Source organism: Botrytis deweyae (genome assembly GCF_014898535.1).
Source record: "Botrytis deweyae strain B1 chromosome Unknown BDEW_008, whole genome shotgun sequence".
NCBI classification, from domain to species: domain Eukaryota; kingdom Fungi; phylum Ascomycota; class Leotiomycetes; order Helotiales; family Sclerotiniaceae; genus Botrytis; species Botrytis deweyae.
In genome coordinates, this window is record NW_024066215.1 from 1037842 (window position 1) to 1052081 (window position 14240).

A 14240-nucleotide genomic window follows, 5' to 3' on the forward strand; every position below is an offset into this window, starting at 1 on the left:
AAAAATTGGTATTAGTAGTAGTAAACAAATCTATCGGCTGCTCTTCTCATTCTCAATTTCCTGCTGCAACCCTGCCAAAACCTGTTCTCGTGTCCTCAAATGTGCTTCCAAAGCGTCGACCTGTTCCTTGACCGTAGCGATCTCATCCGCAACCCCTTTTAAGCTTGCACCAATTTTACTCTTTCCCTCACCAGATTCCAAGTCTCGTAATTCACGGCGCTTGTAATCCAATAGCTGTTCTAACTCCCTCTTGACTAACGCGGGTTTGGTATCTCGTCGTCCACCAGATCTAGCTGCAGATGCAGATTCAACTTTTTCAAGCTTGGCTTCAAGCTCCGCAAGTTGTTTCTTTAGTCTTACTTCCTCCCAATCCTCAGTGGTTTTCGTGCCCGAGAAATCCGTGCCCGCAGGTCTATAGCTGCCCTTTCCACCTATTCCAAGTCGACTCATATATGTCTCTCCAAATTTAGCTTTGCGGCCAGTACTTGTTTCTTCATTACCGGTAACGCCCCATTTTTGCGCCGGCGACGCTACACGTTGATTATCTATCTGGTAATCAATCTGATTACGTTCAAAACTTGCTCGAAGCGATGGTGGAACGGTTCTAGGGATGCGATACCCTTCGTGCCTATTATTAAGTATATGTAAGAAGGCGAGAGTAGCATCTTTTGTAATAGCGGGTGCAGCAGATGGGTTGATCAAATTCCAGGCCGAGCGAATATCGGTGTCTGGGACTTCGAGGGAAGAGTAGAGGGTATCTAGAGATTCAACTATGCACAGTTAGACTCCGTTGGAATAATACCATAGCGCGCATGCACTTACAAGTGATATCTCCTCTGCCATTTCTATTCGCCGAGTATATCTCTTCGTATTTGGACTTATCTGATGGGCTCATGTACCAATCGAAACCATCCTTCAAGCCCGGGGTATCATCATCATCCTCAACACGTTCAAATTGAACTTGTCTTCCGGTAAGTGCTCGACTGGCCTGGACTAAATGTGCTTTCGATTCAGGGACAAGCCAGTCCGGCAACGCTGGTGGTACATCTGCATATTCCTAGAAGATCCTCACATTAAAACCAATCCAACAAACAATGATATGAAATCCCCATACCCCGTTAACAAGATCGAAGATCAATCTCATCGCCACACAGAATTCCTCAAAATCTAAATTCCCATCGTTGTCTACATCTGCCAAGTCCCATATCCGTTCGAGTTGTTCGTCTCGTAGTTGACTGTTCTTCAACACTGGTGCGGCCTGCGCACCCGTAAGATGTGTGCCACCATTCGATAGAGAAGCAAATATCTCCCAATATTTCTCGATTTCGCTCTGTTCAATTCGTTTGTTAGACATTTTGTTGTGTTTTGGCTTGAAAGCTCACCCCAAAGCTTACGGGGGTTGAAGGCGGAGGCACGGAGGTTTGGAGGTCCACACTGTGACCAAGCTTGGCTTACCTAATCCTCGGGAACAACGGTGTTTCTGCGGCTGCGCTAAGAATAGGTACCCCAGAAATTGGACTGTACTCGAAGTCTCGACTCAAGCTCTCAACATGATATCATTTGAACAACCGTCAGTACAACTCGAACTGGAAGAACAAAAAGATTCAACACACTTTACTGTATAACGATCTATTCACTTTGATATTCCATTCGATTGCCCATTACCAGTCTAATAAATACTTAAGACCTCCAAGTACTCTTAATTCAAAGGAACGAATCCTCCAAGAGCGTCGGCATTCTTCTGAACAATAAGCATAGTGTCTTCTTCTGCGATATTCCTCTGGTTGCCTCAAAATTTCTACATCTTTTGACGTCTACCTTCCGATTTTTTACAATAATTCTAGATCCCTGGAGGGCCTCCAGGCTCCTTTCGCATTGTCTTGCACAATGACACCACCAATGTTGAATGGTATGGATTTCACAGACTCTGCAACAAGTCCTGCAAAACACAACACCACTCCTACTACTGCATATTCATGGAGGGTAAGTCCACTCGACTGATAGTCTTGTATGAAACCATCTAACTTGATCTAGCCTCCATCGCCGCCTCATATCCACATACCACCCATCTCCGGCTCAGATATTTCAATCACTCTATCGAAATATCGCGGGCTGGATGATGAACAAGAGACTCGAGAAATATTGAGTGTGATAACACAAGGACAAAACGTAGCCGTGGAAAAACCGGATTGGAAATATGAAATGCGACGCCATATCCAAGCAATTTTATCCTTCCTTTATCTCGGACCATCCTCTGGCGCAAGAGAAATCGAAACTCTGAGACGAGAAGGAATTACAATGCTACTTGTAATCAGAGATATCAAGACAGCCCAAGCAAGAATTCTGAGTGGTGCAAAGGTAGCAAAACAATTGGGCATCGAAACCGGTGCCATTGACGTTAGCGGTAACATGGAGCTCATCGCTGCGTTTCCAAAAGCCATACAGACCATAAATGACCATCTCATCCGAGTTTTCAGACACCGGAATCCTCAAGGGGTAAATAGCCAGCCTTTGGCTGCAACACCAAAAGTTCTTCTCTTCTGCGAATCTGGAAATGATCGATCTGCTGCTGTTGCTGTAGCATATGTCATGGCGACTTACGAACTAGGACTCGTCGAAGCCATACAATATGTGCAAAACCAGCGGTTCTGTATAGCATTTGATGATGAGATGAAACATACTTTACTAAACTTCAATCAACTTCTGGAAGCCAGAAGAAGTGTCACTCAAACTCGACAGGCCGAGGCAACTGTATCATACAAGCCAAAGAGACGACTCGAGCTAGACGATGATGATGGTGATGTAGATATGGGCCAACAGGACGATCGAGATAGATTTTCTGGGCGTACAAAGTTTGCTCCATTTATATAACATGGAAAGCAATATATGGCGTGGTATATCGCATTATCTGGTGATTTACTTTCACGGTGGACTGGCGTAATGGTATTATAGGACACTTATATTTGTCGCATGGTAGGCGTTCATCGATACCCCAAGGCAGATGATAGAGTGATGTTTCTTACGGTACAGACATAAATTTTACTAAGATTTTACATTTCACAATTTTCGTGTTCAGTTCTTTTTGATTGAAAAGATCTACCCATTTTATGTGCTTATCCCCAACAATGTACTTCGTAAATGGAATAGAAGTCATGGGAAAATTTTCATTTCAAAGTCTCCTGAGTTCAATCCCCCCTACTGACACACATATTATTAAATTTACACGACGACCTGAACCATTCGGTTCCAAGCTTGAAAGTGGGCTTTTAATCACGTTCCTTGTCGATATCTACCACGCCCAATCCCATTACGTGAACGTTACGGTCAGCTCAGCCAATTTCTCCCTTTCTCCAACACTCTCGCTATAAAAAAGCACTTGTCAATTCGGAAAGGGGCGGATGAGCCGAGCGTGGAAAATTTAAGCTTAGAGGACTTAAGTGTATCGATTTCAGCAGGACAAAGTAACCAGAAGGGAACTCAAGTGAAGACATTCCAGTGATCCTTTGTTAGATTATGAAAGCCAGACGTGGGGATGATGCTCCTTTTATATGGGTTGATGTGCGAGTTTGAGAGTGAACTCCTTTGCTTGGGCGGCTTTCGACCGTAAGGGGTTGTGAAGATGTAAGCGATTCGGTTGGCAATATCCAAGGCTCGTAGTTGGTTTCTGGTTGTGAAATGACAATTAAGCCTTTCTTCTTCCCGGAAATATTCGTCTAAACGCGACATGATTTAAACATTCCATCGAACTTTCTTCTCCCCTATCTCCCACACACCATTTTGATTATTTTTGCTCACTGTCTTGCTTGAATCAGGACTGAGAACATCGATATAGCTAAAGGAATGGATATGTCGAAGTACGACTATGAAGAGCGATAGTGCTATGAGTGGGGGACTGGCGAGTTGCAGACTGAAGAGGATGAGTAGTTTCATGTTCTGGATGGTTTACTATTCTATTGAAAGAGGTCGAGGGGAGAGGTAGATAGCGTGAATATAAAGATCAGGTGGAGATTTCAGGTCCCCGTTTCCTCTTCTTTCCTTAGTGCCGTGTTTGATGTTTTACTATTAAATATCTTGAATTTGTTATCAAATGTGTATCGCTGTGATGTATGCGCCGGAATGAGATGGAGTTATGTGGTGGTCCTAGACGAGTACCTAGGTCAAGCGTCGTCTAATTATATACTCCTATCTTCTTTCACTATATCTATGGATTCAAACCTATTTAAAACTCCGGGAATTCGGAATAGCGGAGCGGTATCGTCACATCTCTTCCTCGTCAAGAAGCCTTAAGAGTTTCTTTCGCCTTAAGCGCCCCAAAAAGAAATTTCTAGCAGGAGTTGATGGTGGTGGTCGAGAGATTTGGCGCCTTAATCTTCTCTTGTGCTTTCATGATCATGTAGGTTGACACTACATTGTAAAGGCAAATCTCAAGATATAGACCACTGTTCGCGCGGAACCCTCGCGTCATGCTAACCTGACTGGTTCAGCCCGCGTGGGTTCAGGATTTTTTATGTTTTCCGTAACTCCTTTGGTTCTTCCGGAAGGTAATGGTAAGCGTATTGAATCTTGATTGTGTAACGAGGGACTAATTCTACGAACAATTACTTATCATATTTGATAAGTATGATTTCGAAAATCTCTTCCATGTGTAAGTATTAAAAGAGGGAGAAATGAATGCAACAATTTAACTTCATCGAGGAACTGTTCATATAGGAGTGAATGCTGATGCGTTGTGTTTTTTCAAATAAAAAATACAAGATTATATCGCAGGCAATAAATCGTCGACCCATTATCTAGATTCAATCCGTGAAGAAAACCTACTAAACTTGACGATATTCTCAATGGATGGGTAACGAAGAAGTTTCCTGGAAGAAGAGTTGGTAGAGAGAACAATCCAGCTCGGATCAAATGTGTGCAACACCGCACTAACGATTACTATTCCCTTCCAGTAACTCATTAGCCTCGGATCCAGCCCCTCGCTTGCGGGGAAACGCTACCCTCGCCAGACTTTCAATGATTACTGATCCCTGGTATATGTGGGATATCAATGACAATGCATGCGTGCAACAGATTTATTTGAGAGGCTCGTATGAACTTGATATAAAAAATGCTTCAAAACGTACCACTTATGGCAACGCGAGAGGTTATCATGTACCTCAAATTATATCCGAGGACTGATCAGAAATGCATGTTGATTATCGAGTGATCACATTGCGACTGAGTACTTTATGTATTTACTGTGTCTCGACAAGTAGGTTTCCTGATGTAGACAACGAATAGGATATTGAGCGTAAAATCAGGTATAAGAACTCGAGGAAGCCCTCATACAAGTCTATTCAACACCATTGAAATATCCTTCGAGTTTCAAAAACGTCACTCGACGTTTCATAAATACGTGGCGAAATTCCACCTCGAGCATTATCATCATTCAAAATGTCCCGACCTGATATCTTCTACCAACCTCCGAAAGGGGAAAACTCTGGGCTCCCTCATGACCCTTTCAAATCTTTCGTTATTCCTCGTCCAATTGGCTGGGTGAGCTTCAAATCTTTACTCTCCCCTCTCACTCAAGATATTTGCGTTCTATGCTCTAATTTACCCTCTCCGGAATTCTCTAGCTTCACTTATTCTTGTTTTGCCCCTCTTCTTTTTGCATCAAACTGACAATCATTCAGATCTCCACAACCTCTAAAAGCGGTCAGGATAATCTCGCCCCCTTCTCACAATTCAACAATGTATCTTTTGATCCTCCAACTATCATGTTCATCGGTCATCAATCGGTCTATAAACGACAAAGTAAAGATTCCATCAATAATGCCAAAGACACTGGGGAATTCGTTTGGAACATGGCTACGTATGTTTTTCTATCTACGTCTAATCAAATTTCCTTCTCGTTGGCTTCCTCTTTCTTAATTATACCCAACTAACAACCCCCAGCTATGATCTCCGCGATTCCGTCAATGCCACCGCCCTGGAATCATGGGACGATGAATTTCCCCTCACAAAAGTGACGAAAGTTCCCAGTAAAGTAGTCAAGCCCCCCCGCGTAGCCGAGTCTCCGGTTCAATTTGAATGCAAAGTCCATTCTATCCTTCGAATTACCGGGGACTCATTGGTGGGTCATAGTGATATTGTGATTGGACGAGTGGTGGGGATTCATATCAGGGGTGATTTTATTACAGGTGATGGGGTGAGTGAATTTTTCCCCTTTTGATTCTTTTCGAAAAGATCAATAAGATGACGGAGAATAATTAGCTTTTCGATATTTTGAAAGCGGCCCCGTTGGCTAGACTTGGTTATCATCAATATACGGCGATTAACAATATTTTCGAGATGGAAATGCCGTTTATGCCAGATGATCATGTTAGTGGTAATATACTGGGAGGTGTAGTCCCGAAGGATATTGATGAAGATGTTGTGGCGAAGAATAGCAGTGAGGTGGAGAGGGGGCTAGTATCGAAGTAGAGGGCCATTGAGTTCTGCGAGTGTAGATTTGGGTGTGAATGAAGGAATCCGGGATATTGAAAGAAAGATGGGGTGTTTGGTATTAGTTAAGTGGTATGATATTCTCAGTCATAGAGTTGTTTATTCGAAGGTCATTTTCCTTTTATATATCTTCTAGTTTCTCTTTATGTGATTTGAGTAAACAATTTTATCAGATGCTATAAAGTTTGCTTACCTAGGTATTAATGGTATTTATTAAAAGTGATGTATTCATAGAACCAAATCAAGAAACCTATATTTGAAAAGCAATTTATGAGATATTATATTGTAAGTATGGTGTGTTATGTGGATATTTTTGTTCAAAACGATATTAGATGATAATAATCAGATTTTTTATATCATCTGATTAATGTTTTTATTTTATATAGTGCTATTATTGTTTAGTGATTGAATATATTTTAGAATGAAATATTTATTTTATGTTTGACTTTATATATTTTTTGGAATATGTATTGAGTGATTTAATAATCAAGTTTAGTGTTTATGTGCTTGTGTATATATATAGTGTATTTATGTAGTGTATTTATATAGTGTATTTGTATAGATAATATATTAGTGTAGTATATTTGTATAGTGTAATAGTATTTGTGTAATCTTGTACTTGTATATATATAAATTTGTATGTTTATAGAATATTAAAAATATAAAAAAATCCTTATTTTATTGATTTTGTTTGTATTGATATAATTTGTTTATTTATATTCATTATTTTCTTTAGAATATTTCCTTTTAAATTTGATTTCGCTTTATATTATAATGAAATATTTAAAGATTATCAATTAGGATATTTTAAAGAACTTATAATTCAGAATCTAATTATTGTTTATAATTCTAAGAGTGGGTTTAGTTACTTTTCAATTAGATGTTATATTTAGGAATAGAATATCCTTAAGTATAATATTTTTGAGGATGCTGGTATTTTAGTATTTGTAAAAAATAAGTGGATTTAGAATTCAATATATTCGAAGATTCTTTATTCCCTCAATTATAATCAATTAACTTTTATCAAAAGTAGAGTATTAAAAGAATTACAATTAAGGTATGGGATTATTTATATAATTAAAAATGAAATTATAAAAGAAGAAGAAAAAGCTTGTAAAAAGCAATAAAAAACATTATAAAGAAAGGAAAAGCTAGATTTGAACTTTCTTATATGCTTATTCGATTATACGAGGGCGTGTTTTTGATGAATGCCGGACTGAAATTTAAGCGAATTTCCTCACCAAAACTATACTTTATTCTATATATTTATAAATAAATAATAATTCAAATATTTATTATAAAACTTTGAAATTTGAAACATATAAAGAAAATTGATCAATAATTGATTTGATATTAGATTTATTAATTTTTGAATTGAATTGATAATAAAATCCTATATAGAAATTTGATTCTTAAAATAAACATTATTTCTTATAAAGATTTTAAGCATAAAAATTCAATATAAATTTTGATTTAATTGAAAACTTTAATGAAAAAACTAAACCTATTATTAGATTTTAAATAAAAATTATCATTTTCATAAAATTTCAAATATATAATAATATTGATTGATTTAATATTGAATTTTAAAATGGGTGAGTTTGGGTGAATTTTGGTGTAAAAAAGTGCTTGCGCACGGACCCGGCATTCATCAAAGACACGCCCTCGTAACATAATAGAGTATTAATTTCTAAAGCTAAACTTCGAAAATATATAAAAGAAAAGAATCCTATAGAAATAATTAGTCGATAGTTTTTTTACAAATATAAAAGAGATAGAATAATGATTTTAGAATTAAATCAGATATAATTTATTGATGATTATAATAAATTTAAGTTTTGGAGGATTTATAGTTATAATATAATGTATACATATATATAAGAATTATCCTAGACTTTGATAATAATAATTTAGCTAACAATTTCAATTTAAAGCTTTAGTCGATTTGTTTCTCAACAATATATAAAAGCAGATAATAAAACAGCTTTATCTATATTTACATAATTCATTCGACTTTAGAAAAAACTAGAATATATTGTTTGGTTTATTTGTAAAAATAAAAGAATTAAAACTCTACTTATAATTTAAACATAATACCTAATAAAACAAAAAAATAAAAAATAAAAGGTTTTAAACAAAAACAGTATAAAAGTATTTAATAATTATATATCTCAAAAATTTGAGTATTACTATTTATAAAATGCTTCTACACAAAATATTCATATTAAAAGATAATAATATACTTTAATTATATATTCATTAAATAAATTTTGTAAATGTTTCGAAGTTTTTTTTTAAAATAAAACACTTTCAAGATATCCCAGCTAATAGAATTACTATCAAATTTATATATATATAAATAATATATCGTTATATTAATATATATGTATGAACAAGGGAATTCACTCAAAGGAATTCACTTCAAGGGAATGACTTCTATACAATAACAACTGTATTAAAGGTATTTAGGCGAAAGCGAAGGAGACTAGCTCTTTCAGTAGTGCCTATATAAAGCCTACTATTTCCCTCATTTTAGCTAGCTCCTTAGATTGAATACAAATAGACATTTAGGGGCCTACACATAGTGGGAACCACGTCTTCCGTATCTCTCTCAAACCAACACTAAGATATCAAATTACATTATAACATATACTCTAAATAAATAAAATGTAGATATAGATATACAAATCAATAAATTAATCTATTAATATATTAAAAATAAGATTAGGGTAAAGATTAGGGTAAAATAAAAATATTTGTATATCTTATTTTATTCAGCCTTTTTCTAAATAATTTTATTAAATAAAATATATTATTATTCAAAAAATATTCTATTTCTTTTATCCTTTTTAATTAAAATCTTTTAAGCTTCGCTTTCAATAAACAATAAATTTGAAACCAATAATATTATTATAATCAAAATATAATATAAATTAATAATTTTAAACCAAGATTTTGTGATTTTTTTAGATTTTGAATCTCATTTTCCTTACAATTAAAAAATATATAACTATTATATATATCTACTTCTACTATTAATATCTTATCCTCTATATCTTTTTTTAATTCATTAGAAAAAAAGTCATTATCTGTTGGGACAGGGATCATGTGACCGCGCTAGCGCGTGCGCTAGCGCCCCCGCACTATAGCATATACGTTTATAGCCTTTAGCTTTTAGAATCTCAAGTAATATTACAACAATGTGAATTATTAGTACTATATTATTTCACTATCCTTATGGTGATATCAATATTGATCAATGATATTATAAATCAGAAATCTGATATCTTAATTTTAAATGTAATATGGGTTTGTAATATGGGTTTGTAATTAAGGTTAGTATTTTTTTGAAAAAATATAAGTTCTTATATTAAAGTAATATAGTTTGATATCTGTTTTTGTATGAATAAGGATTGTTGGTAATATAGTGACAGTTCTTGTATTCAGTATTAATCTAATATGATTTAATACTAACAAACAAGTTTAGTTGGTAATGTGGTAATAATCCTTATATTCAACTTTAATCTATATTTTATTTTTCGAAATAATGTGTATTAAAGAATACAAACTAATAGCTATCAGCTTAAACTAAGCACTATCTTTTATGAATAGATATAACTTTGTTGGATTTAGTAAAATTATATTTAAATATTTTATTTTACCTTATTTTATTATCTATCTATTATTTGTCAATATGGCAGGATTTTATAAAAATAACTTTGCGGAATATAAATCTAAATACAATAATAATATTGGAAGTGTGGCTAAATTGTTTATACCATTAGTTATTGCAATTAATGATTTTAATATAATAATTAAGTAATAATAGAATAACTCTATTAATCTTATAAAAGAAATAAGTGTAAAACAGATTAGAGATTTTTGTAAGTATAAATTATACAAATATCAATAATCGAGTTTTTACAATAACGAATTATGGTTGGATTACTTTAGTATATTCGAATACTTCGAATCGGATTATTTTTAAATAGTCAGTATATAGCTTTTATATAAGCTTAGATATGAATTACATTTATATGGCTTGCTTATTATAAAGTACGAGATATGTATTATACAGTTTGTTTATGTTATTTTAGTTGATATAATCCGATCATTATATAGAGAATAATCTGATAAAGAGATTGAGGATGTTCTTATAGATAAGGGGTTTAGATTTCGATTGAAGAGTATATAGGAGAGAATAAATGAAAAAGATATGTGGATGTATGAATTATTAAAAAAATCTGAGGTATTTTAAGTGAGTGATTAATTCAGATTGTTTGGTTTTAATTGATATCGATTATTGAAGATATTAATTGCTTTGTTGTAAATCGAAATTGTTTTAAAATTCAAATTTTTATGTAATAAGGGAAAGGGTATTGATATTGAATAAAGAATATTATTTATATTATAACAATATATATATTTTAGTTTATTTTATCGAGAAAGGAATGAATCAAACAAATCAATTGTATGTTAATATTATAATTAGAGTAAATCACTATTATCAAAACTGGTTTGGGATAATTTTGGGGTTTTTCGACCAAAAGCATCTTTCTAATAAACCAATCTATTACTATTACAACTATTATTATTAATAAAGAGAGGTAATCAATTATCTGATAATCTATTTGGTAGTAATAATGATTCGAGTAAGAGCAAAGGAAATAATAAAGAAGGTAATAGAGAAAAAAGGAATGACTTTCTATGAGGAGGATATGGTAGGAATGGAAATAATAATGGGAATAGAAATAATAATAGGAAAGGAAGTATGGGAGGAAAAAGAGGAGGTGATTTAGGATACAATTATGGTGTTCTGGAGATCTTCCCAAATTCATTATTAAGAGTTATAAATTTTGGTTATCTTCTTGAAAGCTTTTCGAAATTCTATAATAAAGAGAATAAATATAGTAAACAAAATAACAATTTCATTTACAAATATAATATATTCCTCAATAACTATCAATATATTGATATACCTAATAATCTACTTTTAAAAGCATTTCCTATTATATTTGTTGGCAAAGTATTTGATTTTTATTATACAAATTTAGAAACTATGCTGGGATTGATTTGAGAGATTTGCAATTTATTTGTAAATATATTTGAAGGTTTTAAATATAAAAGGAATATTATATGGTAATAGGAGATTATTATACTAAAAAGTGTGATAGTACAACCAAAAAATGATGGTAAATCAATCATTTACTATTTAAAAGAGATAGTAATAAGATTATATTATTTGTATAAAGAATTCAGTAATGAAATTCGAATAGAATATATATTTTACCAAAAGATTATTAATGTATATACATCAATACCAATATACTCTCTAGCTTGTTTTTGTTCAATTAGTAATATATCAAATCTCCTTAAAGAACTGTTGGTTTGAGAGAGATACGGAAGACGTGGTTCCCACTATGTGTAGGCCCCTAAATGTCTATTTGTATTCAATCTAAGGAGCTAGCTAAATGAGGGGAATAGTAGGCCTTATATAGGTACTACTGAAAGAGCTAGTCTTCTTCGCTTTTGCCTAATACCTTTAATATAGTTGCTATTGTATGGAAGTCATTCCTTTGAAGTGAATTCCTTTGAGTGAATTCCCTTGTCCACACAAGAACTTTGTTTAGCTATTATAATATAGAAGTTGGCTAATCCAAATAGAAATACGATATTCTATATCAATCGGAAATATTAATATAGAAAAGGATATAATTAGAATAAAGGCTTTGAACAAAATGGTCAATAATTATTCAAATTATAAACTAAAAAGAAGTATTTTGTTTATAAAAAGAATAATTGTTGGTTAATTAGATACAATAAGGAGGAATATGATAAGTTATAACACAAATATAAAAAGCAGTTTAAGAATACTAATAATAATTTTAATAAAAGTTTTGAACAATTTCTTATTAAATATAAGGGTTCCAATTAAAACTATAAGGAATCTAATCTCAACATTGATAAGGAAATTGAAGTTTATTTCGCTCAATATAAACTTTAAGATTTATTAGTATAAGAATTATAATTGAACTTTATTATTTAAAATGAATTTATTAATAGTAAAGAGATTATAATGAAATTGATTAATAAAATACTCTTTTATACCCTAATATATCAAACTCAAAATGAATTTATATTTATAAACAAATATAACTCAAAAGAATTTAAGAGTATTATTATCAATATAATTATAATACAATAATCCATAGTAGGATTTAATTAATATATAGTATATAAAACAATTATCAAAAATATTATTTTAAATATAAATAAAGCAGGAATTACAAACATAATATTCGAAATCGGAAAAGCTAAATCTTTCGAATCAATCAAGCTTTACCTACCCCTAGAAACTATTGAATTTTATATTATAGATACAGAAATACCATTTTTATTATCATTTAATAATATAAATTGTTTCAATATATATTATAATAATATTATTAACATTATTATTACAAAAACAGAAGAAAGTTATTCTTATATTTAATATAATAAGTATATTATTCTTCTATAGTAAATAAATATATAGTAATTTATATAATAAATCATTAAGAATAATAAATGTTATCTTATCAATATAAAACTATAACAACTATATTATTATTTTGGTTATCCATTAGTATATAGGCTTTTATAAGTATTACAACAAACTGACTATAATAATATCTTAAAAACCGAAATTAATAAGCTCAATAAGTTCTATTAATATTATCAAAAATATAGAAAATCACTAGATTGATTTAAATTCAATTTACAAGATAATATTGATTTTAATTACTTAATTATAATTAATATAATATATATTAATATTCATTCCATTTTATATATTATTAATAAAGGTATATAATTCCAAACTATATAATAACTAAACAATATTATTATAAAATATACTTTTAATATACTTCGGAAATGCTGGATGGATATTTATATTAATTTATTAGATTTTATTATATATAATATTAGAAAGAATTTTGTAAGTAAGAAATTCGTTTAATATATTATGATTATATTAATAAAAATAAAGAGTGTATTAGTTGAGGTATATTAATCAATTAATATAATTGAATATTATTATATAGTCATTAAGAGAGTGTATACTATTATTTTCAATAAGTTTGGTAGTTTTATTACAAAAAAGATGATATTATAAATGATTATAAAAGCAATAAATAATACTACAGGATTAAACGGATTAGTTTTAATACTTCTAGTATTTGAAATATATTTATAAATATCTAAATCTAACCTATCTATATTTATAATTTTATAGTAATAATCAATGATTAAGAAAACAATAAATAAGATTTATAAACTATAAGCAATACAATAAGTATCTAATGCTTTGAGTTAGCGAAATGGATTGTTTATAATGGCTTTATATGATTTATCTATTAATTTGAAGGTTTGGGTATGGAGAGAATATAAAGAATGGATGGGATTATATTATTTATTGAATATAAAAAATGAGATATGTATAATACAACTATTAAGTAAATCGATAGAATTCTATATTATTTAGGTTAAATCTTATATAGAGGATATACAGAATCGGTTTCAGGATCAATTCCAACTATTTGCTGAATTAATATAAATATTATCTAAATAAGCTGGATTAATGTAATAAGAGTAATTTATTATACCCAATAAAAGTATAACAATTTTATCAAAATCTGGTAAAGTTATATCTATCCCCTCACCAGTTATTACTAGGAATAGAAATTCAGAGGAAACCCTTTTGGATATATCCAGAA

General features: G+C 31.5%; 3 protein-coding genes across 3 annotated transcripts; 2 read left to right on the plus strand and 1 right to left on the minus strand.

Annotated features, from left to right (window-relative positions):
* Positions 1 to 30: 30 nt before the first annotated feature.
* Positions 31 to 1354, minus strand: EAE98_004503 (uncharacterized protein; the record flags this gene model as incomplete). The annotated part of the gene is made up of 3 exons (XM_038952123.1): positions 31 to 770; positions 823 to 1057; positions 1115 to 1354. 3 exons carry the CDS (start codon positions 1352 to 1354, stop codon positions 31 to 33), a joined length of 1215 nt encoding a protein of 404 aa, XP_038811659.1.
* Positions 1355 to 1887: 533 nt separating this feature from the next.
* On the plus strand, positions 1888 to 2871 carry EAE98_004504 (uncharacterized protein; the record flags this gene model as incomplete). Its single annotated transcript, XM_038952124.1, has 2 exons — positions 1888 to 1983; positions 2035 to 2871. The coding sequence occupies 2 exons, from the start codon at positions 1888 to 1890 to the stop codon at positions 2869 to 2871; spliced, it is 933 nt and encodes a 310-aa protein (XP_038811660.1).
* A 2559-nt stretch (positions 2872 to 5430) lies between these two features.
* EAE98_004505 (uncharacterized protein) lies at positions 5431 to 6462 on the plus strand (the record flags this gene model as incomplete). Its single annotated transcript, XM_038952125.1, has 4 exons — positions 5431 to 5532; positions 5673 to 5851; positions 5935 to 6187; positions 6253 to 6462. The coding sequence occupies 4 exons, from the start codon at positions 5431 to 5433 to the stop codon at positions 6460 to 6462; spliced, it is 744 nt and encodes a 247-aa protein (XP_038811661.1).
* Positions 6463 to 14240: the final 7778 nt, after the last annotated feature.